The sequence below is a fragment of the Mustela nivalis genome (assembly GCF_964662115.1).
Source record: "Mustela nivalis genome assembly, chromosome: 4".
NCBI classification, from domain to species: domain Eukaryota; kingdom Metazoa; phylum Chordata; class Mammalia; order Carnivora; family Mustelidae; genus Mustela; species Mustela nivalis.
In genome coordinates this window covers 4874469-4898831 of record NC_139023.1, presented here as the reverse complement: position 1 = coordinate 4898831, position 24363 = coordinate 4874469, and the positions used below count along the sequence as shown (strand labels likewise).

Sequence of the window (24363 nt, the reverse complement as noted above, 5' to 3'; positions counted from 1 at the left end):
TTTTGTTTTTCTGGCTGAGGTCCCAGAGGAGAGCCTTAGGGAACCAGAAAGTACTGGGAAGATCGAGAAGAGGGGAGAGCCTGGGAAAGGGACCTCATAAAAATCATTTATGAGCTACGAGAGATGAAATGAAAGGAGATAACAGAGGAAAGAAAGAACTTACAGATAGATCATAGGAATTCTCCAATCTGAAAAACAAAGACAAAAGATTGGAAAAAAAGAGAAAGCCTTAGGGTCCTATGGGCTAATAACAAAGATCTAACTTTTGTAATATTGGTGTCCCAGAAGGAGAGGAAGCCCAGTACAGGTCTTGAACTCACGTGACCCTAAATCAAGACCTGAGCTGAGATCAAGAGTCAGATGCTTAACGGACTGAGCCACTAGGTGCCCCTAGAGTTGAAACATTTAAAGTGAAATAAAAACTTACATAAATATCTGAACACACATTTATAGGAACTGTATTGAAAATCACCAGAAGCTGGAAAAAACTCAGTTGTCCTATATATGAATGGATTAAAAACCACATCTGGTATATCATATGATGCAATACTGTTCAGTGATTAAAAAGGGTGTGAACTGTTGATAGAACTTAAGTGAATCTCAAAAGGTTACATTCTATAACCCAGGTGAAAGTGGTCTCAAAAGGTTAGACACAGGCAACAAGAGATAAATGGGACTTCATCAAAATTTAAAACTTTTGTGCATCTAAGATCACTATCAGCAGAATGAAAAGGCAACCAGCTGAATGGCAGAAAATATACGCAGATCACGCATATGGCACGAGACGTGTATGTAGAATATGTAGAATATGTGAAGAACTCCTGTACAGTGGTCCCCCCCACACCCTGATCTGTGGTTTCACTTTCCGCAGTTTCAGTTCCCCACAGTCAACAGCAGTCTGGAAGTAGGGGGTCCTCTTGACGCATTGTCAGGAGGTCAGTCATGGTCTAACGCTATGTCGCAGTGCCTGTGTCACTCGCCTCACTTAATCTCACCATGTGGGCATTTAAAAAAAAAAAATATATATATATATATATATATTTGTTTGAGAGAGAAAGAGACAGCATGCAGTGGGGAGCAGCAGAGGGAAAAGGAAAGAGAGAATCTCAAGCAAACTCCCCGCCGAGTGTGAAGCTTGGTGCAGGTTTGATCTCTCAACCCTAAATTCATGATCTGAGCCAAAATCAAGAGTTGGACACTTCACTGACTGAGCCACCCAGGTGGCCCACCATTAGGCATTTTATCATCTCCCGTCAGCACAGGAAGGGTGAGCATAGTGTAGTAAGATATTTTGAGAAAGAGACCACATTCATTTAACTTTTATTACAGTATATTATCATGTTATATTCTTTTTTATTATTATTCATTTTTTATTGTGCCTAATTTATAAGTTAAACTCTACCAGAGATATGTATATGTCGGAGAAAACAGAGTATAGAGGTTTGGTGCTCTGCAGTTTCAGGCATTCACTGGGGCTCTTAGAACATATCCTGCATTGATGGGGGGGCCACTGTTCCTCAGTAATAACATGATAAATAATTCAAAAAATAAGCCAGAGATCTCAATGCACATTTCTCAAATAAAATAGACAAATGGCCAATAAAGACATGAAAAGAAGCTGAGCATCATTAGCCAACAGGAAAATGCAAATTAAAACCAAAATGAGATACTGCTTTACACTTAATGGGATGGGTATTATAAAAACAACAATAACGACAACCAAAAAAGCGCCGAAATCCAGAAACAAATGTTGGCGAGGGTACAGAGAAATTGGAACCCCTGTATGTTGGTGGTGGGGATGTCAAATGGTACCATTGCTGTGGGAAGTACATAATAATTCCTTTAAAAATTAAACCTGGAATTACTATAGATTCTAGTTAGAGATAATATACTCCAAAGAATTGAAAGCAGGAACTCAGACAGGTGTGTGTACAGCTGAGTTCATAGCATTACTCAAATAGCCAAAAAGTGGAAGCACCCCAAGTATCCATGACAGATGAATGGATAAGCAAAATGTATATTCAAGCGTACTTTGGACATATTTTAGGTTCAGTTCTAGACCACTGCAATAAAGTAAATATTGTAGTCAAGTGAATCAAATGAATTTTTTGGTTTTCTACTGCATATATGTTATATATGTTTATACTATGCTGTAGTCTGTTAAAGTGTGAAATAGCATTGTGTCTAAAAGAACAATTTACATACCTTAATTAAAAATTCCTTTATTGCTAAGAAATCCTAACCATCCTCCAAGCTTTCAGTGAGTTGTGATCTTTTTGCTGATGGAGGGTCTAGCCTGAATGTTGGTGGCTGCTGACTGATCAGGGCAGTGGTTGTTAAATGCAAGGTGGTGTTGAATCAGTCAACAGTGAAGTTTACTGTATCGATCGACTCTCTAACAGTGAAAAAGTTTGAAATATTGTGAGAATTACCAAAATATCCCAAAGATATGAATTGAGCAAATGCTATTGGGAAAATGTACCAGTAGACTTGTTCAACATAAAGTTGCCACAAACCTTCAATTCATGAAAAACACAAATTATCTGAAGTACAGTAAAGTGAAGGTCAGGAAAACAAGGTATGCCTGTATGTGCAATGGGATTTTATTTAGTCTTAAAAAGGAAGGAAATTCTGATGCATGCTTTTTATATAACATGTATGAACCTTGAAGACATTATGCTAAGTGAAGTACACCAGTTGACAAAGGCTAAATACTATGATTCCACTTGTTTGCGGTACCTAAAGCAGGCATATTCATAGGGACAGGCCGTAGAATGGTGGTTGCCAGGGCCCGGGGCAGGGGAGAATGGAGAGTTAGTGTTCAGTGGGTTTGGTTTTAGATGAGGAAGATGGAAAAAGTTCTGAGATGGTTGGTGTTGAGAGTTGCACAACCACGAGAATGTGCTTAATGCCAGCCACGTACTTCAAAACAGTTAAGATGGTAAATTTTATGCTATGTATATTTTACCTACCACACTTCTAAAAGATTACAAAGGAAAGAAAACAAAGCTTCTGTACTGTTACTCCATTTGTATGACGTCTTTGGGAAGACAACACTGTGGTGACAGCAAGGGTAAGGAGTGGCTAAGAGAGATGAGATGAAGTTTTTTTGGTTGTTTATCATGTATTTGGTGGTGGTCCCTCAAATATATGTGTGAGTTAAAATTTATGGAATTGTACACTTAAAAAAGGCCAGTGTAACTGCCTTTGAATCTTGAAAATGTAGTTAAAAATATCTAAGCTGTAACAACATAATTAGCCTGTTGCAGCTGTGGTGGTGGCGACGGTGGGGGTTTTGCTGTCCCGCTATCACTATGAATGAGTCTCATTTCAAAAAAAACATGAGGTAAAGTGTGCCTTATGATTTGTAGCATCATAAAGGACTGGTTTTGTAATTTTAAATGCTAAACTGAAACTAATTTTTTATTAACAAGTATATAGTAAAATATTTGAAAAACATTAAATAGTATAAGAATATAAAATTCAAAGATTGCCTTTGGTAACATTTTAGTACTTTTCATTACTGCTCTGTCTCTATGCTTGTATTTTTTGTTTATGTAGTTGCTATCATACTATATATTAACTTTTGTGTTCTCTTTTTTCCTTGAGTATTGTTTCTTGAATACTAAAATTCTTAAAAGATACAATTTTAATAGCTATATCATAATGTCATGTAGATATATCATAATTTATTCAACCTTATTCCTTTTTTGGGGCATTGAGACTGTTTCTGGTATTTCTCATTTTATATATCATTCCTGTGAACATAAGTTCATGTCTTTCGTATGTGCAGAAATACAGTTCTGCGTATAAGTGTGTAGCTCTTTATTGGAAGATCTGAATTTCGTGGGATACAAGCATGGAATACTTTCCTCCGTTCTCTGATTCTAGCTGAGCCATATGTATGATTTCCTTTCTCTGTTCCCTTCTCTGGCACGTTAGATAGATCTCATAATTCCAGTAACGGACAGTAATCAGAAGTGCGTCTGGTCCAGTTCAGGACTCTGATCTCCAGGCACAGATTTCCCTTGCTCAGTTTGGAACCGGGCTTGTATGGCTCAAATGGTCTGAAGTGAGGAGGGCTTTGTTAAGTTCTCACTCCTACTTCTTCCCACTCTAGACATGAAGAGTCCTGCAGTGACGTGATTCAGTTCTGAAATACCTTGCCCCAGTGGCCTAGGCAGGCTTGATTTTTCTGGGGGAGAGGCCTGATGAAGGGAATAAGGGAGAAATGGCACATGCCTCTGCTTGCCTACCTAGATTTCTTTCTTTCTTTCTTTTTTTAAAAAGATTTTTATTTATTTATTTATTTGACAGACAGATCACAAGTAGGCAGAGAGGCAGGCTGAGAGAGAGAGAGGAGGAAGCAGGCTCCCCGCTGAGCAGAGAGCCCGATGCGGGACTCGATCCCTGGACCCTGACATCATGACCTGAGCCAAACAAAGGCAGAGGCTCTAACCCACTGAGCCACCCATACACCCTTCTATCTATATTTCTTACCCCATGTTGATCATTGCTACTTCTCTGGCCAGCCCTTATTGGCTTGATGTCCTTCATAGCACGTGTTCAGCCGGCTAGTTTCCTCTCCTGAAAGGTGACCCTGTCTTTACAGAGTCGTTTCTTGGAGACTTGCCTCCTCACTTGGCTTGCTTCTACTCAGCTGGATGTTGATTATAATGGGATCTTTTTGGCACCTTTAATTGTATAGGGTGCTACATGCCTTTTTTGCTGTCAGATTTAGGACCGAATCATCATTCCTGAAGAAGCTTCCAGAAAAGCCTCATACAGCATCTTCCAAACACGTATCTAGGCTTAGGACAGCTGTTGCTGAGCATTTTTCCTACTATACTTAACCTGGCAAAACATTTTTTTGTTTCTTCTTCGTAGGAGATAGCTACATAGTAGAAGTCTCTCAGCACCCAACAAAGCTTTCTATTAACAAAACAAAAATCTTTTTTATCTAGCAAAAATTAATAGCTGCTTTAGCCCATTCATTTCCTCAGACATCCTTCAGTCTGTCTTCACACCAGAGGTCTGTAAGCCGGCCTGTGAGCTCTTTCTGGCTCTTCACCTGTTTCTTTAAGCAAGTTTCACTGGAACACAGTTGCAAGTCATTCATTCATGTATTGTGTATGGCTTCTTCCTTGCTAAAAGGGCAGAACCGAGTAGTTGCAACGTAGACTGTTTGGCCTGCACAGCTCAAAATATTTTCTGTCTGACCATTTATAGAGGAAGTTTGCTAACTCCTGTTTTACACCCTTCCTGTAGAATTCTTTTTTGTTGTTGTTTTAAGAATAAAATGTATATATTATTTATTTACACTGAAAAATTCTGACCATTAATGAGTAAACGGTATAGAGACATTGCAAGATCGTAGAAATATCTTGCTCAACAGACATTCCTCTAGTTTTTAACATTTATTGAGGATTCTTGCCCAAATCTGCCCATATCCTGATGGTTACGAACTTTACAACTCCACTACTCCTTCTAATACATTTTGGAGGGGGGAAATCTCATAATTCAGAAATCCACAATAATAAAACAATGTTGAAAACTGCAATAAAAACACAAATGAAAACAACCATCTTTTCTAAGAACCACAGGACTATAAATTCAGGAAGGACATAAAATTTTTAAATGACTCAAATTTATCAAATTATATGCATTAAATGTACAGTTTTTAAGTATTTCAATCCTGTCTCATTAGAGTGGTTTAAAAAAATCATGCCAAAGAAATCATGATTTTTGGCTTAATCCCAAGTTACGAATATTAATAATTTGCCCACAGTGCATGTGGCATCCTAGATACAATAGGTGATTTTATGAACACATTTGAGATCCAGTACATTATGAATTTATGACTCAGAAGTTCCCTTAAATATTTTTCAGTGGTAGAAACATACAGAGTAGTTACATGGGGAAATAATGCGCGCAAAGTGTTCTGTGTTTTTATCTTAGAGACACACCGTAGAGGTCTCAGGTTATTAAGACAACATCAAAAAATGTTTTGCGTAGTTAAGAGTCTGTTTTGGGGATTGGGAAATAAGAATAGCTTTCCCTTTGGTTTAAAATACTCAACAGTTCAAGTCATGAGCCCGAGAAGGGCGCGGCCTCGGGGGCAGTTGAGTCAGGGAGAAGAGAACGCCCGCAGACGCACACCTGTTCTCCCGACGCCGCCCCCGGCCGGGGATGCTCGGGCTCCACGTGACAGGAACTGTACGGCCACTTCTATGTCAGACGGCTCGACGTTTCCGAGTATGAATGACTTTTTCATCTTAGTAACTTTGAGACGCTTTCCCGGTGTGCAGCGTAGGAGTCCCCGCATCCCAGCTGCAGCGCCGCAGGCCGCGGGCCGGCCCATGCGCCCCGGAAGCAGGACGGTGGAGGGTGGGAGCAGCGGCCATCGCTCTGTCGGCGGCGGCACGTGCAGCCGAGCGCAGCTCCCTCCCGACCGTCGACGGCAATCGCAGCTGCGGGGCGTGCAGCCAAGCCCAGGCCCCTCCCGACCGTCGACGGCAATCGCAGCTGCGGCACGTGCAGCCGAGCGCAGGCCCCTCCCTACCGTCGACGGCAATCGCAGCTGCGGGGCGTGCAGCCAAGCCCAGGCCCCTCCCGACCGTCGACGGCAATCGCAGCTGCGGCACGTGCAGCCGAGCGCAGGCCCCTCCCGACCGTCGACGGCAATCGCAGCTGCGGCGCGTGCAGCCGAGCGCAGGCCCCTCCCGACCGTCGACGGCAATCGCAGCTGCGGCGCGTGCAGCCGAGCGCAGGTCCCTCCCGACCGTCGACGGCAATCGCAGCTGCGGCGCGTGCAGCCGAGCCCAGGCCCCTCCCGACCGTCGACGGCAATCGCCGCTGCGGCGCGTGCAGCCGAGCGCAGGCCCCTCCCGACCGTCGACGGCAATTGCAGCTGCGGCACGTGCAGCCGAGCGCAGGCCCCTCCCTACCGTCGACGGCAATCGCAGCTGCGGCGCGTGCAGCCGAGCGCAGGCCCCTCCCGACCGTCGACGGCAATCGCCGCTGCGGCGCGTGCAGCCGAGCGCAGGCCCCTCCCGACCGTCGACGGCAATTGCAGCTGCGGCACGTGCAGCCGAGCGCAGGCCCCTCCCTACCGTCGACGGCAATCGCAGCTGCGGCGCGTGCAGCCGAGCGCAGGCCCCTCCCGACCGTCGACGGCAATCGCAGCTGCGGCACGTGCAGCCGAGCGCAGGCCCCTCCCGACCGTCGACGGCAATCGCCGCTGCGGCGCGTGCAGCCGAGCGCAGGCCCCTCCCGACCGTCGACGGCAATTGCAGCTGCGGCACGTGCAGCCGAGCGCAGGCCCCTCCCTACCGTCGACGGCAATCGCAGCTGCGGCGCGTGCAGCCGAGCGCAGGCCCCTCCCGACCGTCGACGGCAATCGCAGCTGTGGCGCGTGCAGCCGAGCGCAGGCCCCTCCCTACCGTCGACGGCAATCGCAGCTGCGGCACGTGCAGCCGAGCACAGGCCCCTCTCTACCGTCGACGGCAATCGCAGCTGCGGCACGTGCAGCCGAGCGCAGCTCCCTCCCGACCGTCGACGGCAATCGCAGCTGCGGCGCGTGCAGCCGAGCGCAGCTCCCTCCCTACCGTCGACGGTAATCGCAGCTGTACCCCTTTTCCTGGTACTGTGAGTTCCTTGGAGGCTTTTCATGAATGCGTTATTCCTCCGATCACATTGGGGCACAGCATATCGTCCTCCAGGTGCGGGGGTGGGAAATTGCAGGCTGGGAGCAAGAGCAGGGCATACCCTCCCCCGTTTTTCAGGCACCCGGACTTCTCCTGCATGAAATTGCAGGTGAACCCAGCCTTCTGTGCCTGCAGGCCGACTTCGCCCATGGACCACCCGCCCCCCGACACCGTGGGCCTCGGGTGGCCGTTCCGCTGTCTCCGTCTTCCCGCCTGGCTGCAGGGGGACCCAGAGGCACACGGCGTCTGGGGCCCAAGTTGTCACGAGTACAGGAGCCGCTCCCTCCCGGGGAGCGTCAGACCCACCCTCGGGGGTACAGTACTTCAGGAGGGGTAGGTTCCATTAGACGATACCCTTTTCCCAGAACTTTCAGAGACATTTCCCCCTGATCCGTCTTTGATATTTGTGACTGAGAATCTTGGTCTCCTCTGTGGTGATAGGAACGTTCTTCCCTTGGTCGGCATAAGCGTATTTGCAGATTTCCCTTAAATCCGTCTAGTTTCTGGCCTTTGGTGCTCAGCTTTAGGGGTTGGCACCAGGCCCACAGGATGTGAAGCACGTTGGGTGATGCCAGTTTAGAAGGTAATGGAGGAATTGGGATTTTCTTCCAAAGCCTTACTTTTCCATTGTCTTGTGCCTTCTCTTCTGAGCAAGAAACTTTGTCTTCTTTCATAGGTTCTTTTCATTTGGTCCCGCTCGCGAGGTCCTTTGCAACTTCGGTTCACCGGAAGCCTGTGTTTCTCTCTGGCTTCTTCTGATACCGGTTAGGATGGGCCAGCCAGAGAGTCTGCCCTCGACTTTGTGGGGTTCTCCTTTTTGCCTTGTGCTTTCTCCACATCCAAAGAGAAGTCAAGGGTGACAAAAAGAAAACTCTTACTTCCCCTGTAAAATTCTTTCTAAAACCTAGATCAGATACACCAGTTGTCCATCAAGAAACATTAGTTTTTCACTGCTTGCAGTTCTAAATAAAATCTTCAGTTTTACATTCAAATCTTTCTGTAGTCTCCAATCACTATGTCGAGTTCAAATTCAGTATTTCTTGTTATTTTCAGTGATGCAGGCTGAAGGTTGGCAGCTTACAGGCTGAATTTGGTTCCCCGTACTTACTGGGCCCAGGTAATGGCTTTGTTTTGTTTTCTTGAGTGAGCATTTACAAACTAGATGATATCACAAAGAAATTCAGATTTCTAGTTCTTGACATGTCAAGAGTTCTGTTAATACTGGCCCCACAGCCCTCAATGCAACAGTCCGTTAGTACCGAGTAGCTTCCTGCCTCCTCTGTACGGAGTGGTACCGTCCAGCTCTGCCCAGCCCGTGTCACACAGGTGTGGTGGGTATATGTACTCAGACCTAGCGCTCCCCAGTCCTACATATTACCTCCTCTGGCCACTGTGAGCATTTGAGTTGGCAATGCTGGGGCTAGATATAGCGAGCCACCTGATGGTCACCTGTTCTGCCCTGTTATGACGTCGCCTCCTGCTGCTCCTTCCTCCTAGAAGATCACCATTGTCCTGCAGAACTCTTCATCCTTTAAGACTCAGCAAATCGTTACGACTCGTGCGTCCCCTTCTTTGGGTAGCCTTCTCTGTCAAAGTCAGTCACTTCTACCTCTGTGCCTTTGTGCTCTGTTGTTCATGTCAGTTAGAGTGGCACCTATGATGTTGTATTTTAGCTACCAGATTGTAAATTCCTTGAACGCAAGGTTTGTATCTTGTTCATCTTTTGTTAGTAGTTCCCAGCGTGATGATGGATATAGCGGGAACCAAGAGGGGGTTGCTGAATTGTATGGTGATACCACCTAAAAACTTGGAAGGCAGTAAAGGATTCACTTGGCAGAGAGGAAGATTCATAATTTTCCGACTTAAATGCATCTTCTTTTCCATGAAGCGTTTTACTTGGGTTCCTCTTTTTCTGCCCTGTGTTTGTAACAAATTCATTTGTGTTTTCCTGGCAACTGATACTTCATTTTTCATAAATACGGGTTACCAATACTTAAAAACTGTGTCCAGGGTCACAAGCTAATAAGTAGTGTAAGTGGGCTTCAGGTGCAAATTTCTCTGCCTTTAGAGCTGATGCAGACAGCTGCTAAGCTGGTGCTTACCAGGGGTGTGTGCACTTGGATAAGTTACAGAGTTTTCCGAGTCTCCATTGTGGTAGTTCCTATCTCAGAGGATTCTTGGGAGAAATGAATGAGAATATTTACATAATGCTTAGAATAGAGCTTGGTGCAGAGTATTTACTCAATAAATAGAGCCACTCAATCAATTATTCTTATTATTACTTTCCTTAATTTTGTATAGGAAACCACAGATTATCTTCCTTTTCTTGGTTGTGACTGTTAGAGGAGTCGTGGTGATTAAGACTATTGGCCCATCTACAGAAACTGTATGCCATACCATCCTTTATTTACTCTTAGAATGTTGCATTTGTGGGGCACCTGGGTGGCTCAGTCATTGGGTGTCTGCCTTTGCCTGAGATCATGATCCTGGGGTCCTGGGATCAAGACCCACATTGGGCCCCCCACTCAGCGGGAAGCCTGCTTCTCCCTCTCCTACTCCCCCTGCTTGTGTTCCCTCTCTTGCTGTCTCTTTCTCTGTCAGATTAATAAATAAAATCTTTTAAAAAATAAAGGACCAAAAGGACATTGCATTTGGAAGAGATTTTGGAGACGATGTTCTAACAGGTGCTTGCCACAGGAGCATCCTCTCTCCGGTTTCCAGTCAGAGATGCTCATGCATCGATGGGCTGTCAGAGCATTTACGGAGACGGCAGCTGGCCACTTTAGGAGGATCTTGTGATTGTTAAAAAATCATGTGTACATACTTCACTTGTTGTCATTTGTTTTTTAGTTTTAGTCCCCTGTAAAAGGTAAAAAATTAAGTCAAATCCTTTTCCTACACTGTAGTCCTTAGTCCAAAATATTTTGACTTACCTTTGTCTAGCAGTTCTCAAAGTACAACTAGGGATCCATTTTAAGTGGTACACTTTCCTCAGAAGCCTTTCTCTTCTCTTGCCCTTTCTTTAAACAGAGAATCCATTGAAGACCCTGAAAGCATAGGCTAATTCTTTTGTGTGCCTTCTGCAGTTTTCTGGAGTGAGTTTTGATAACCCAAAAAATGTTTAAGAATCATTGCCTTGGCCGGGGGGTGGGGGGGAGCTAGAATGGTGATGTAGTAGGAGGACCCTAGGCCTGCCTTGTCTCTCAAATACAGCTCGATAACCATTGTATCATTCTGAATACTCAAGAAATCAGCATGAGGACTGATAGAACAAACCGCATAGTTAGAGGGAGAGGAGAGGTCACTTCTGGGAACGTAGAAAGTGCTGAGATATGGTTTGAGGAAGACCGATTGCGGTGCTGGGGAGGGAACGGAGCCCTGGTTGCAGAGAAGGGCTAGAGAGAGTGCAGCACGGAGGCATAAGCACAAGGAGAACACCTTCCCAAAGCTGTTGGCTGGGGAAAAGGAGAGGGGCTGAATTTTGTGGGATTTTACAACCAGCGGGGCTTCAAGACTGGAGTTCCAGAGGTTCCCCTGTTGGGTTGTGATAGAGACCTGAGGACACTGTCCCACTTCTGGAGCTGTAGCAGGCAAACAGCTCTGGTGCTGACTCTCTGAGAATCACTATCTGAGAGTTAGGCTATGTGAGAATTGCCTAAGGGCTGTGGGTAGAGACTTCGCACTTCTGGGGGAGCTTCCTTGAGAGGGGGCATTGCTGCTTCATGGACAGAAGAACTGCTGAGTGCCACTTCCCTACCCTGCCCCTCTGCAGAGCTGCAGGGACCCCTGCCGAGAGCAGCTAACTGGTACACCCGGTTTAGCCTGCCTGCCCCCCCCAAATCCTGTGCCCTTTAGTCTGGTGCCACTGTCCTTCTGGACAAACCTGCATCTGTCCCAGCACAGTGAGACCCTTTCCCAGAAGACCGGTGCAGGTCCCTGTCACGCCAGTCTTTGAAGTTTGGAATTTTAAAAGTCATCAGGCCTTATTAGATTAGAGCTCAAGATGTGCTGTGCTGCTCCAGGCAGGCAAACGACCCAGAGACAGGCACTGTGAAATCAGGGACGAAAAATGTCTGTGACCCATGAGGGGCAATTATTCACTCCAGAATTGCTTCCCTGAGAGTAGCAAGCACAGACTCCTCTCTGAGGGACAAAGCCAGGCTGGTACCACTTCCCTCCCCTTCCTCTTGGCACAGACCAACTTCGGTAAACAACACAGCACCGGCACTGGCTGCCTTACCTGTGCCCCTCCCTCCCCCCACCAGACTCTGCTGGAGCTACTTTCCTAGGGCAAGACCAGCACAGTGGGCCCTTCCCCCCAGAAGACCAGCACAAACCCCCACATGTACCATGTCTGCTGACTATAGAGTGCTGCAAAGCTTCAGTTCTAGTGGAAATAATATTAGGTCTCTTTTAGAAAGTTGACCAGAGCATACTTCTTTGAAACTTGCCATACTCTGATCAAGGTCCAAACACTTCCCACTATAGGCAGGAAGAAGTTCTGCAGAGGACCGACCTGAGGGACAGAGCAGCAATAACACAGCAGCAGGGTGCACGCAGCACACAGCAGAGACACTTCCTGAAGAGCCAGGCCCTGAATAGTAAATTACCTCTTCTTCATAAAGCCATTACTCTCAGGTTTAGGAAACATAACAGGCTTTCCTAACACCCAGAAGACAAAAACTTAGACAAGATGCCAAGACAGAGGAATTCGTCTCAAAAGAAAGAACAAGAAAAGGTCATGGCCAGGGATCTAATGTCTCCTGAGGCGAGGGAAACAGAAGCAAACATAAACTGTTGAGCCTTTGTCAAGATAAAAAGCTTCTGCACAGTGAGGGAGCAGCAAAACTAAATGTAGCCTTCAGAATGGGAGAAGATATTTGCAAGTGACATACCTGATAATGGTTAATATCCAAAATGTATAAAGTACTTACAAAACTCAATACCCAAAAAACAAATACTCCAGTTAAAAAATTGGGCAGATGGGATGCCCGGGTGGCTCAATTGCTTAAGCAGCTGCCTTCGGCTCAGCTCATGATTCCAGCGTCCTGGGATCAAGTCCCACATCGGGCTCCTTGCTCCGCAGGGAGCCTGCTTCTCCCTCTGCCTCTGCCTGCCTGTGCTCTCGATATCTCTCTGATGAATAAATAAATAAAAATCTTTTAAAAAAATGGGCAGAAGACATGAATAGACATTTTTCCAAAGAAGACATCCACATGGCCAACGTGCATATGTAAAGATACTCAGCACCCTCATCATCAGGGAAATACAAATCAAAACCATAGTATTACCTCACGCTTGTCAGAATGGCTAAAATTAGCACAGGAAACAATAGATGTTGGTGAGGAATTGGAGAAAGGGGAACCCTCTTCTCACTGTTGGGGGGAATGCAAGTTGGTGCAGCTACTCTGGAAAACAGTGTAGAGGTTCCTCAGAAAGTTAGAAATAGAGCTACCCTGCCATCCAGCATTGCAGAACAAGGTATTTACCTAAAGGATCACAGAAATACTGATTTAAAGAGATACATGCATCCCAATGTTTATAGCAGCATTATCAACAATAGCCAAATTACAGAGAGGGGCCAAATGTTCATTCGCTGATGAATGAATAAAGGAAATATGGTAAATGTATACAATGGAATATTACTCAGCCATAAAAAAGAATGGAATCTTGCCATTTGCAAGGTGGAGCTAGAGAACAGTATTATGTTAAGTCAAAGACAAATACTATATGATATCACTCATGTGGAATTTAAGAAACAAATAGGTGAACATAGTAAAAAAAGAGGCAAACCAGAAAACAGACTCTTTAAAAAAAAAAAAAAAGATTTACTCATTTTGGAAAGAGACACAAGTGGGAGGAGTAAAGAGAGGAGGAGAGAAAATCTCAAGTAGACTCTACACTGAGCTTGGAGCCCAACTCGGGGTGTAGTCTCACAACACCAGCATCACGACATGAGGTGAAACCAAGAGTTAGATGCTTAGCAAACTGCCACCCAGATGCCCCTGCAGACTCTTAACTATAGAGAACAAATTAAGGGTTGTGTAGAGGTGGGTAGGGGAATGGGTTAAATGGGTGATGGGTATTAAGGAGGGCACTTGCTGAGATGAGCCCTAGCTATTGTATGTAAATAACGAATCACTGAGTTCTACACCTGAAACTGCTATTACACTGTATGTTAACAAACTGGAATTTAAATAAAATCTTGGGGAAAAGGAATCATTGCGTTAGACATGCATGGCTACAATTTTCTTTGCACTCATCTGCATCTCAAAGGGCTGAAAAAATGGTCAGGAACCGCTAATTTTTAGTTTCCTCATCATTGTAAAAACTGAAGACAAAGGTTAGGAATTGCATGGAAAGAGGAAAATCTGAGAGTTACAGCAAAGAGAGACATAGAGCTCACCTGGATCCACTGAGCCTCCACCCAAACATCCTTGGTAAGTCTTCATCTCATCAGCTTAGGGATTTCTTTCTTTCTTTTTTTTTTTTTTTTAATTTAATTTAATTTAGCCAGCATATAGTACATCATTAGTTTCAGATGTGGTCTTCAATAATTCATCAGTTGCATATAACACTCAGTGCTTAATCACAACATATACGCTCCCCAATGTCCATCACCCAGTGCCCCAGCCTCCCCTTCCACCTCCCCTCCAGCAGCCCTCAGTTTGTTCTCCAGCAGCCCTCAGTTTGTTCTCCAGCAGCCCTCAGTTTGTTCTCCAGCAGCCCTCAGTTTGTTTCCTGCAGTCAAGAGTCTCTCATGGTTTTCTGCCTCTCTGATTTTTTCCCATTGTTTTCCCTCCCTTCCCCTATGGTCCTCTGCTCTATTTTTTATGTTCTATGTATGAGTGAAACTATATTTTGTTTTTCTCTGATTGACTTATTTCACTTAGTATAATACCTTCCGGTTCCATCCACGTTGATGTAAATGGTAAGTATTCACTTAGGAAATTATTTCTGACGTTATAAGGGATGTTACGCAGAAGGTAGGATTCAGTAAGGTAGTTTTTCTTGAAACCGTTGCTGCTACAGAATGAGGAGTAACTACCTTGTCTTGGGGTGGGCTAAACATAAATAGTATTGTAACTGTTGGGTTCAAAGGCACATGTATGCAAATACAGTGCTGGCCGTAGCTCAGGCTCCACCAGGCCCAGTTTTGTTTAGCTTTTTTTTCTTTCTTTCCTAGTATACCAAGTCTTATGCTCTGATACTGAGAATAATATCCTCTCAAAATGGCCCATCCTTACCTCCGTAAGGCTACAAAATGTCATTGCATGAGTGCACCGTGGAAGTGCCGAGTAACTGAGATGTAGGTAGAGAAGCTTGCAAATGTTGGTTTCCTGAGTTATTGTCAGCCCAAATACATTTTCTATGCAAGGTTTGAGAAAATTTGGGGTGCCTGCGTGGCTCAGCCTCTGCTTTCGGCTCAGGTCATGGTCTCAGGGTCCTGGGATTGAGCCCCACATTGGGCTCTCTGCTCATCAGAGAGCTTACTTCCCCCTCTCACTCTGCCTGTCTCTCTGCCTACTTGTGATCTCTGTCAAATAAATAAGAAAGAAAATCTTTTTAAAAAAAGTGCATGCATACTTTTTTACCATAATTAGCATCAACAGTTAATTAAATAATCATAATTACTGTATAAACCATGAAATATATAGATTTTTCATAATTTTGTATAGTATCTTAAAGTAAAATGAAGTATGGTTATAAATATTTTAAAATTGAACAGAGGACACAGTACTAAAGATTAGTGGTTCTGGAATTTGGACAAAAATGTAAACTATGTTTAAAAACATTTTTACAGGGGAGCTTGGGTAGCTAAGTGGGTTAAAGCCTCTGCCTTCGGCTCAGGTCATGATCCCAGGGTCCTGGGATCGAGCCCCACATCGGGCTCTCTGCTCAGCGGGGAGCCTGCTTCCTCCTCTCTCTCTGCCTGCCTTTCTGCCTACTTGTGATCTCTGTCTGTCAAATAAATAAAATCTTTAAAAAAATTTTTTTTACGTATTTTAAAACTTAGTGAAGTCCTTGACATCATCCTAATAATGAAAGTCGTAGAGGAATTATTTGTTTTGTATTTCTCAAGCATATGTTGCATGTGTTCAGCATCTTAACTAACTGTAGGCAGTATAAGTCCACAAAAGTATAGTTGAGTTTAGTATATTATTTAATATTTTATAGTATAACCGTGTAGAGCATAATTTAATAGTAAATAGTAAAAGCACATATCAGGCATCTGCTCTTTCTTGTATCTATTACTTTCCCAAATTTAAGGTAGCTTTAGGTCTTTAACAAAGGGTGAAGGAACTTAACAGAGCTGTGGTACCGGCTTCGGTTGATCATAGGACCATTTGATTAAGGTGGACATTTGAGAGAGGAACGAAGGGAGACACAACCCTGAGTTTTTCTTTCATTTTGTTTTGTTTTTTAACATAGCATAGGTAAGGTGCCTTTTCTGCTAGTGAACTACTTGATTAAAGCCTGTAAGTTCTCTGGACTTAAGAATGTGAATTAATAAGCATTGCTTGATTTTTTCCCCCCCTCTCAGAATTCCCACTTACAGATTGGCTTAAGTGAAAATTCTCCAATAATGTCCAGACCTTCTCATTCAGGGTTTGGTATTATATCTTGTCCAAATGAGTGTCAAATAAATGTTGTCTGGTGATAATGAGAGTAATTTTTTTCATGAAGATTTCTCTCCATGCTGACGCAGCACGTTTCTCATAAGGGATCTCAGAATCACTGGAGAATAGAAATCTTGCTTGAATTTCCAACTATTACCACGATTCATTTAGCAAAGTATAAAATCCTTTAAACATTGGGATGGAATGTAGCTGATTTTAACTATTTTAGAAGAGTAACATGGTACACATAAGGACTTTTCCATAGTTGTGAGCTAGCTTTTAGAATTTTACGTATATACAGTGAACACACTGTATATTTACTTACTACTGTTTTCATTGAAGAGCAGGATATTTGTTATTTCATAGAGCATTAGCATAGCGTCCTGGAAATGCCCCTGTAGCAGGGGTGTGTTGTGTGAATGTGTGTAGTTAAGTGGTTTTATTTTGTACTCCCGAGAGCATGAATTTCTGGACATTTTCATAGTCTCCTTCAAAAGTAAATCAACAACAGGGGTGCCTGAGGGGCTCAGTGGGCTGAGCGTCTGACTTCCACTCAGGTCAGGTCATGACCTCCGGGCCCCACACGGGGCTCTGTTCTCTGTGCGGAGCCTGCTTGTCCCTCTCCCCCAACATTCCCTGTTCATGCTCTTTCTCTCTCCCTCAAATAAATAAAATCTTAAAGAAAAAAGAAAAGAAAGTGTATCAGCAAAAAACTTCAAGAAGAAATATTCCTGAATCCTTGGGTGTAGGTAGAGATAACGGGATGGTATATTCTGCCTCAGGTTGTACTTTGGGGAAAACACTTGGAAATCAGGAATCTCAAGTAGAGCAGCTTGAAAAAACTTGACTGTGATATGTTTCATCAGGTAATTAAGTCTTGACATGTAACCACCTGTGAGTGTAGCATTCTTTTTTTTTTTTTTTAATATAATTTTTTATTTTTTATAAACATATATTTTTATCCCCAGGGGTACAGGTCTGTGAATCACCAGGTTTACACACTTCACAGCACTCACCAAAACACATACCCTCCCCAATGTCCATAATACCACCCCCTTCTCCCAAACCCCCTCCCCCCAGCAACCCTCAGTTTGTTTTGTGAGATTAAGAGTCACTTATGGTTTGTCTCCCTCCATTCTAAAGGAAGAGAGATGGAAGTTTTTTCTTTTCAGTAGGTCGCTTAACAGATGAAAATAATTACTGATACAGTTACCAAAAGTTGTATTATCGTTTCATTTTCACATTATTAATGTTATATATCCTTTTCTTTCAGCTGGATATGCCAAGTGACCAGATAGCTGCAAATCTCCAAGCAGTTATCAGTGAAGTCTGTAAGCACAGACCAGTCAATTTGGGTAAGCGATTTGCTGCGGTATACCCCCCTAGAGTTCGGGGATTCTTTAAAAATGTAAAATATTAAGAAAACAAGAGCAAGTACAATGTACAATAGCAGCAATATTTTCAGGGGTTAAATAAATAAAATTTATCCAGAGGATTCCTAATCCTAATCGAGAGGATTCCTAATGACCTTATTAACCAGTTGTAGTTGTTTGGAGAGGAGACCTCTTTAACATTAATAAGGAAATCCTAAAATCTTTGTAAATTCCATTATTTCTACCATTCAGTATTAACTTTGAAAGAAAATTGTAACTGATTGCCTTAAACTTGCAATAGTGTTGAATAGAAACTAAAAGCATTTATGAAATATTTTGGAGCTAGATTTGTCTCTGGCTTTAGCAATTGTCTTTCTTAATGTTACTTATTTTTTCAGAAGAACAAAGTTTTTCATCATGTCATAAGACTCACTTCTTGTAAACTGGTAATTCCTGCACAGCCGTGAAACTTGATGGGGATGTGGAGGCTGTTCATTGGCTGGAAGCACAGAGCCAGACCCTTACTGTTGCATTATGTGCCGCATATCCTCTCCTCAGACAGGCTTCACTGCTGGCCGGCTGCGGCCCAGAAAGGGTTCATTGTACTCAGTAGACTCTTCGTCTCTAGCCTTACCACGATAGGACTCTGTCAGGCTTAGTCTTATAACCAACTGTATAATCAAAACACAATCTTAAGCTATTTTTTACCTTCTTTGGAAGTTAACACACTGGTGAATAAAGACCTCACTTGTTAATTCTGCTGCCATAGATACGGCCGTAGTACTTAGTGATTGTGCGTGTACGCATTCTTACGTGCCACGGGGCATTTTGCTTTCAGTATAGGATCTTCTGAGACTGACAGGAGTGAAATGATGAACAGCAAATCTCTAAAAGCAGCGTGTGCTCTTTTTGCCATTTTTTTTTCTTTTTGCCATTTTTAAAGTTGTGTATTAATATAATTAATATACAATATCCTTTTAGTTTCAAGGCTACAACATAATCAACATTTGTATACATTACAAATTGATCACCACCGTAAGTCTAGTTACCATCTGTCCACATACAAAGGTAACACAGTAATGCTGACTTTATTTCCTGTGCTGCGCATCACATCCCCTTGGCTGATTGATTTCATAACTGAATGTTTGCTCCTCTTGATTCCCTTTACCCGTTTTGTCCCCTCCCCAGCTTCCTTCTCCTCTGGCACCCACCAGTCTGTTCTCCGTATCTGGGAGACGGGGTTTGGTTTCATTAGTTTGTTGTGTATTTTAGATTTTACTTATCCGTGAAGTCATTGATATTTACCTTTCTCTGTCTGCCTCATTTCACTTAGCAAAGTCTCCTCGAGGTCCATTAATGCCACAAATAGTTAGATTTCATTCTTTAATATGCCTGAGTAATATTTCATTGTGTGTGTGTGTGTGTGTGTGTGCATGTGTGCGCGCACGTGCACCATATCTTTGTTCCGTCACGTATAGATGGACGCTTAGGTTGTCTCCTGATCTTGACTATTACAGATATGCTGCAAGGAACTTAGGGCTGCATATATCTTTTCAAACTAGTGTGTTCATTTTCTTCTGATACATACCCATAAGTGGAATTGCTGGGCCATATGGTCATTCTTTTGGTGGTTTTTTGAGGAATCCTCATACTCTTTTCCAATGTCTGCCCTAATTTACATTCCCACTAACAATGCATGAGGGTTCTCTTTTTCTCCACGTCCTTGCCAACATGTTATTTTTGATAACAGCCACTCTGACAGGTGTGAGGTGATAGCTCATTGTGGTTTGGATTTGCATTTCCCTGGTGATGAGTGATGGTGAGCTTTTCATGTGCCTGTTGTCCTCCTGTGTGTTTGGGAAATTGTCTGTTTAGATTCTCTGCCCAATTTATTTATTTATTTATTTATTTTTTTATTGTCCTTCTCAGTCTTTTTGTTTTGATCTGTTTGCCTCACTTTCTTTCCTTTTTTTTTTGTTATTTCTTTCTTTTCAGTGTAACAGAATTCATTGTTTATGCACCACACCCAGTGCTCCAGGCAATCCGTGCCCTCTCTAATACCCACCACCTGACTCCCCCAACCTCCTATCCCCCCCCCGCCCCTTCAAAACCCTCAGATTGTTTCTCAGAGTCCATAGTCTCTCATGGTTTCCCTCCCCTTCCAATTTCCCCCAACTCCCTTCTCCTCTCCATCTCCCCTTGTCCTCCATGCTATTTGTTATGCTCCACAAATAAGTGAAACCATATGATAATTGACTCTCTCTGCTTGACTTATTTCACTCAGCATCATCTCTTCCAGTCCCGTCCATGTTGCTACAAAAGTTGGGTATTCATCCTTTCTGATGGAGGCATCATACTCCATAGTGTATATGGACCACATCTTCCTTATCCATTCATCCGTTGAAGGGCATCTTGGTTCTTTCCACAGTTTGGCGACTGTGGCCATTGCTGCTATGAACATTGGGGTACAGATGGCCCTTCTTTTCACTACATCTGTATCTTTGGGGTAAATACCCAGGAGTGCAATGGCAGGGTCATAGGGAAGCTCTATTTTTAATTTCTTAAGGAATCTCCACACTGTTTTCCAAAGTGTCTGCACCAACTTGCATTCCCACCAACAGTGTAAGAGGGTTCCACTTTCTCCACATCCTCTCCAACACATGTTGTTTCCTGTCTTGCTAATTTTGGCCATTCTAACTGGTGTAGGGTGGTATCTCCATGGGGTTTTGATTTGAATCTCCATGATGGCTAATGATGATGACCATTTTTTCATGTGTCTGTTAGACATTTGTGTGTCTTCTTTGGAGAAGTGTGTGTTTATGTCTTCTGCCCATTTTTGGATTATCTGTTTTGTGTGGTTGAGTTTGAGCAGTTCTGTATAGATCTTGGATATCAGCCCCTTGTCTGTAGTGTCATTTGTGAATATCTTCTCACGTTCTGTGGGTTGCCTCTTTGTTTTGTTGACTTTCCTTTGCTGTGCAGAAGCTTTTGATCTTGATAAAGTTCCAGAAGTTCATTTTCACTTTGGTTTCCTTTGCCTTTGGAGACATGTTTTGAAAGAAGTTGCTGTGGCCGATGTCAAAGGGATTACTGCCTGTGTTCTCTTCTGGGATTTTGATAGATTCCTGCTTCACGTTGAGGTCTTTCATCCATTTGAGTTTATTTTTGTGTATGGTATGAGAAAATGGTCGAGTTTCATTCTTCTACACATAGCTGTCCAATTTTCCCAGCACCATTTATTGAAGAGACTGTTTTTTTTCCACTGGATATTTTTTCCTGCTTTGTTGAAGATTATTTGATCATAGAGTTGAGGGTCCAAATCTGAACTCTCCACTCTGTTCCACTGGTCTATGTGTCTGTTTTTGTGCCAGTACTGTGCTGTCTTGGTGATCACAGCTTTGTAGTAAAGCTTGAAACCAGGAACGTGATGCCCCCAGCTTTGTTTCTCTTTTTCAACAGTTCCTTAGCAATTTGGAGTCTTTTCTGCTTCCATACAAATTTTAGGACTGTTTGTTCCAGCACTTTGAAGAATGCTGGTGGAATTTTGATTAGGAGGCAATGAAAGTATAGGTTGCTCTAGGCAGTATAGACATTTTAACAATGTTTATTCTTCCAATACACGAGCGTGGAATGCTTTTCTATCTTTTCGTGTCTTCTTCAGTTTCTTTCATGAGTGTTCTGTAGTTCCTTGAGTACAGATCTTTTACCTTTTTGGTTAGATTTATTCCAAGGTACCTTATAGTTCTTGGTGCCATAGTAAATGGAATTGATTTTCTAATTTCCCTTTCTATATTTTCATTGTTAGTGTATAAGAAAGCAACTGATTCCCATACATTGGTTTTGTATCCTGCCACATTACTGAATTGCTACATGAGTTCTAGTAGTTCGGTTGTGGGGTCTTTTGGGTTTTCCATATAAAGTATCTTCTCATCTGCGAAGAGAGAGTTTGATTTCTTATTTGCCAGTTTGAGTACCTTTTATTGCTTTTTGTTGTCTGATTGCTGTTGCTAGGACTTCTAGTACTATGTTGAACAACAGCGGCGAGAGTGGGCATCCTTGTTGCGTTCCTGATCTCAAAGGGAAGGCTCTCAGTTTTTCCCCATTGAGAATCATATTCTCTGTGGGGTTTTCATAGATAGATTTTATGAAGTTGAGGAATTTTCTGTCTCTCCCTACAGTTTGAAGAGTTTTAATCAGAAACGGATGCTGTATTTTGTCAAATGCTTGTCGGCATCAATTGAGAGGACCATGTGGTTCTTCTCTCTTCTCATTGATTTGTTCTATCACACTGATTGACTTGCTAATGTTGAACCACCCTTGCATCCCAGGGATAAATCCCACCTGGTCATGGTGGATAATCTTTAATGTACTGTTGGATCCTATTAGCTAGCATCTTGTTGAGAATCTTGGCATCCATATTCATCAGGGATATTGGTCTGAAATTCTCCTTTTTGATGGAGTCTTTGCCTGGTTTGGGGAATAAGGTAATGCTGGCTTAATAGAAAGAGTCTGGAAGTTTTCCCTCTTTTTCTATTTCTTGAAAGAGCTTCAGAAGAATAGGTATTATTTCTTCTTTGAATTTTTGTTATAATTCCCCAGGGAATCTGTCAGGTCCTGGGCTCTTGTTTTTTGGGAGGTTTTTGATCACTGCTTCAATCTCATTAGTAGATATTGGTCTATTCAAGTTGTCAATTTCCTCCTCTTTCAGTCTTAGAAGTTTATAGGTTTCCAGGAATGTATCCATTTCTTTTAGGTTGTTTAACTTATTGGCATATAAGTGTTGATAATACTTTGTGATGATTGTTTCTGTTTCCTTGGTGTTAGTCATGATCTCTCGCCTTTCATGCATAATTTTATTAAGTTTGGTCCTCTCTGTTTTCTTTTGGATTAGTTTGGCCAGTGGTTTATCGATCTTATTAAGTCTTTCAGAGAACCAGCTTTTAGTTTCATTGATGTGTTCTACTGTATCTCTGATCTACTGTATCTCATTGACCTCTGCTCTAATCATATTTCCCTTATTGTGCATGGGGTTGGCTTAATTTGTTGTTGATTTTCCAGTTCTTTAAGGTGTAAAGAGAGTTAGTGTATTCGGAATTTTTCAGGTTTTTTTAGTGAGCCTTGGATGGCTATATTTCCCCCTTAGGACCGCCTTTGCCATTGGTCCAGGTTTTGGACCAATGTGTCTTCATTCTCATTGGTTTCCTTGAATTGTTCAAGTTCCTCTTTGATTTCCTGGTTGATCCAAACATTTTTGAGCAGGATGGTCTTTAACTTTCAAGTGTTTGAATTCCTTCCAAACTTTTTCTTGTGATTGAGTTTCAGTTTCAAAGCATTGTGGTCTGAGAATATGCAGGGAATAATCTCAGTCTTTTGGTATTGGTTGAGCCCTGATATGTGACCCAGTATGTGGTGTATTCTGGAGAGAGTTCCATGTGCACTCAAGAAGGATGAGTATTCTGTTGTTTTAGGGTGGAATGTTCTACATAGATCTATGAGGTTCATCTGGTTCAATGTGTTGATCAAACCACTTGTTTCTTTGTTGATTTTCTGCTTAGATGATCTGTTTGCTGTTGAGAGTGGCGTGTTAAGATTCCCTAAAATTAATGTGTTCACATCAATATGACTATTTTCTTTAACAGTTGGCTTATGTAGTTGGCTGCTCCTATGTTGGGGGCATAAATATTTACAGTTGTTAGCTCTTGTTGGATAGACCCTTTAAGAATGATGTGTAGTGTCCTTCTGTATCTCTGACTACAGTCTTTAGTTTAAAATCTAATTTATCTCCCAGCTTTCTTTTGAGGTCCATTGGCATGAAAGATGGTTCTCTATCCCTTCACTTTCTGGGTGTATCTTGAGGTTCAAAATGTATCTCTTGTAGACAACATATGGACAGGTCCTGTTGTTTTTTCCAGTCTGCAACCCTGTGCCTTTTTATGGGAGCACTTAGGCTGTCCACATTGAGAGTAATTATTGAAAGATAAGTTTTTATTGACATCATATTGCCTGTGAAGTCCTTGTTTCTATACATTGTCTCTGTATATTTCTGTTCTGTATCACTCTTGGATTCTTTCTTTTATAGATCCCCCTTAGTTTTTCTTGTAGTGCTGGCGTGGTGGTCACATAGTCTTTTAGACCTTGCTGGTCTTGGAAGCTCTTTATCTCTTCATTCATTCTGAATGTCAGCCTTGCTGGATAAAGTATACTTGGCTGCATTTTCTTCTCATTTAATGCCCTGAGTATGTCTTGCCAGTCCTTTCTGGTTAGCCAGGTTTCTGTGGACACGTCTGATGTTATTCTGATGCTCCTTCCTCTGTACGTAAGGAATCTCTTTCCCCTATCTGCCGTTAAGATATCCTGTCTGAATTTATGATTCGTGAATCTCACAATTATGTACCTTGAGGTCTTTCTAGACTTGTTGATCTTTGGGAGGGTCCTCTCTGCCTCTAGGACATGTACACTTGTTCCATTTCCCAGATTAGGGAAATTTTCATCCAGTATTTGTTAAATTATATCTTCTAGTCTTCTCTCTTTCTCCATCCCCCTCCGGGATCCCAGTAATTGCATTGGAATGTTTCATTGCATCATTTATTTCCTTAATTCTTTTTTCATGGCTTCTATGTTGTTTGTTCAAGGCCTCCTCCTGGTCCTGCTTTTCTATCATTT

General features: G+C 42.8%; 1 protein-coding gene across 4 annotated transcripts in view; it reads left to right on the top strand.

Moving 5' to 3' along the window:
• MRPL1 (mitochondrial ribosomal protein L1) overlaps positions 1–24363 on the top strand; it is a 110034-nt gene that overhangs the window by 76745 nt on the left and 8926 nt on the right. For 3 of the 4 annotated variants that reach the window (XR_014310582.1, XM_082726559.1, XM_082726560.1), the window contains one exon: positions 17601–17682. Coding sequence is in view for 3 of the 4 variants with exons in the window: in XM_082726559.1 (XP_082582685.1) it covers positions 17601–17682 (82 nt within the window). In the remaining variant the exon portion in view is untranslated. Of the gene's footprint in view, positions 1–8382; positions 8699–17600; positions 17683–24363 lie in introns of those variants that run through there. The other variant, XM_082726561.1, reaches the window with a different exon arrangement.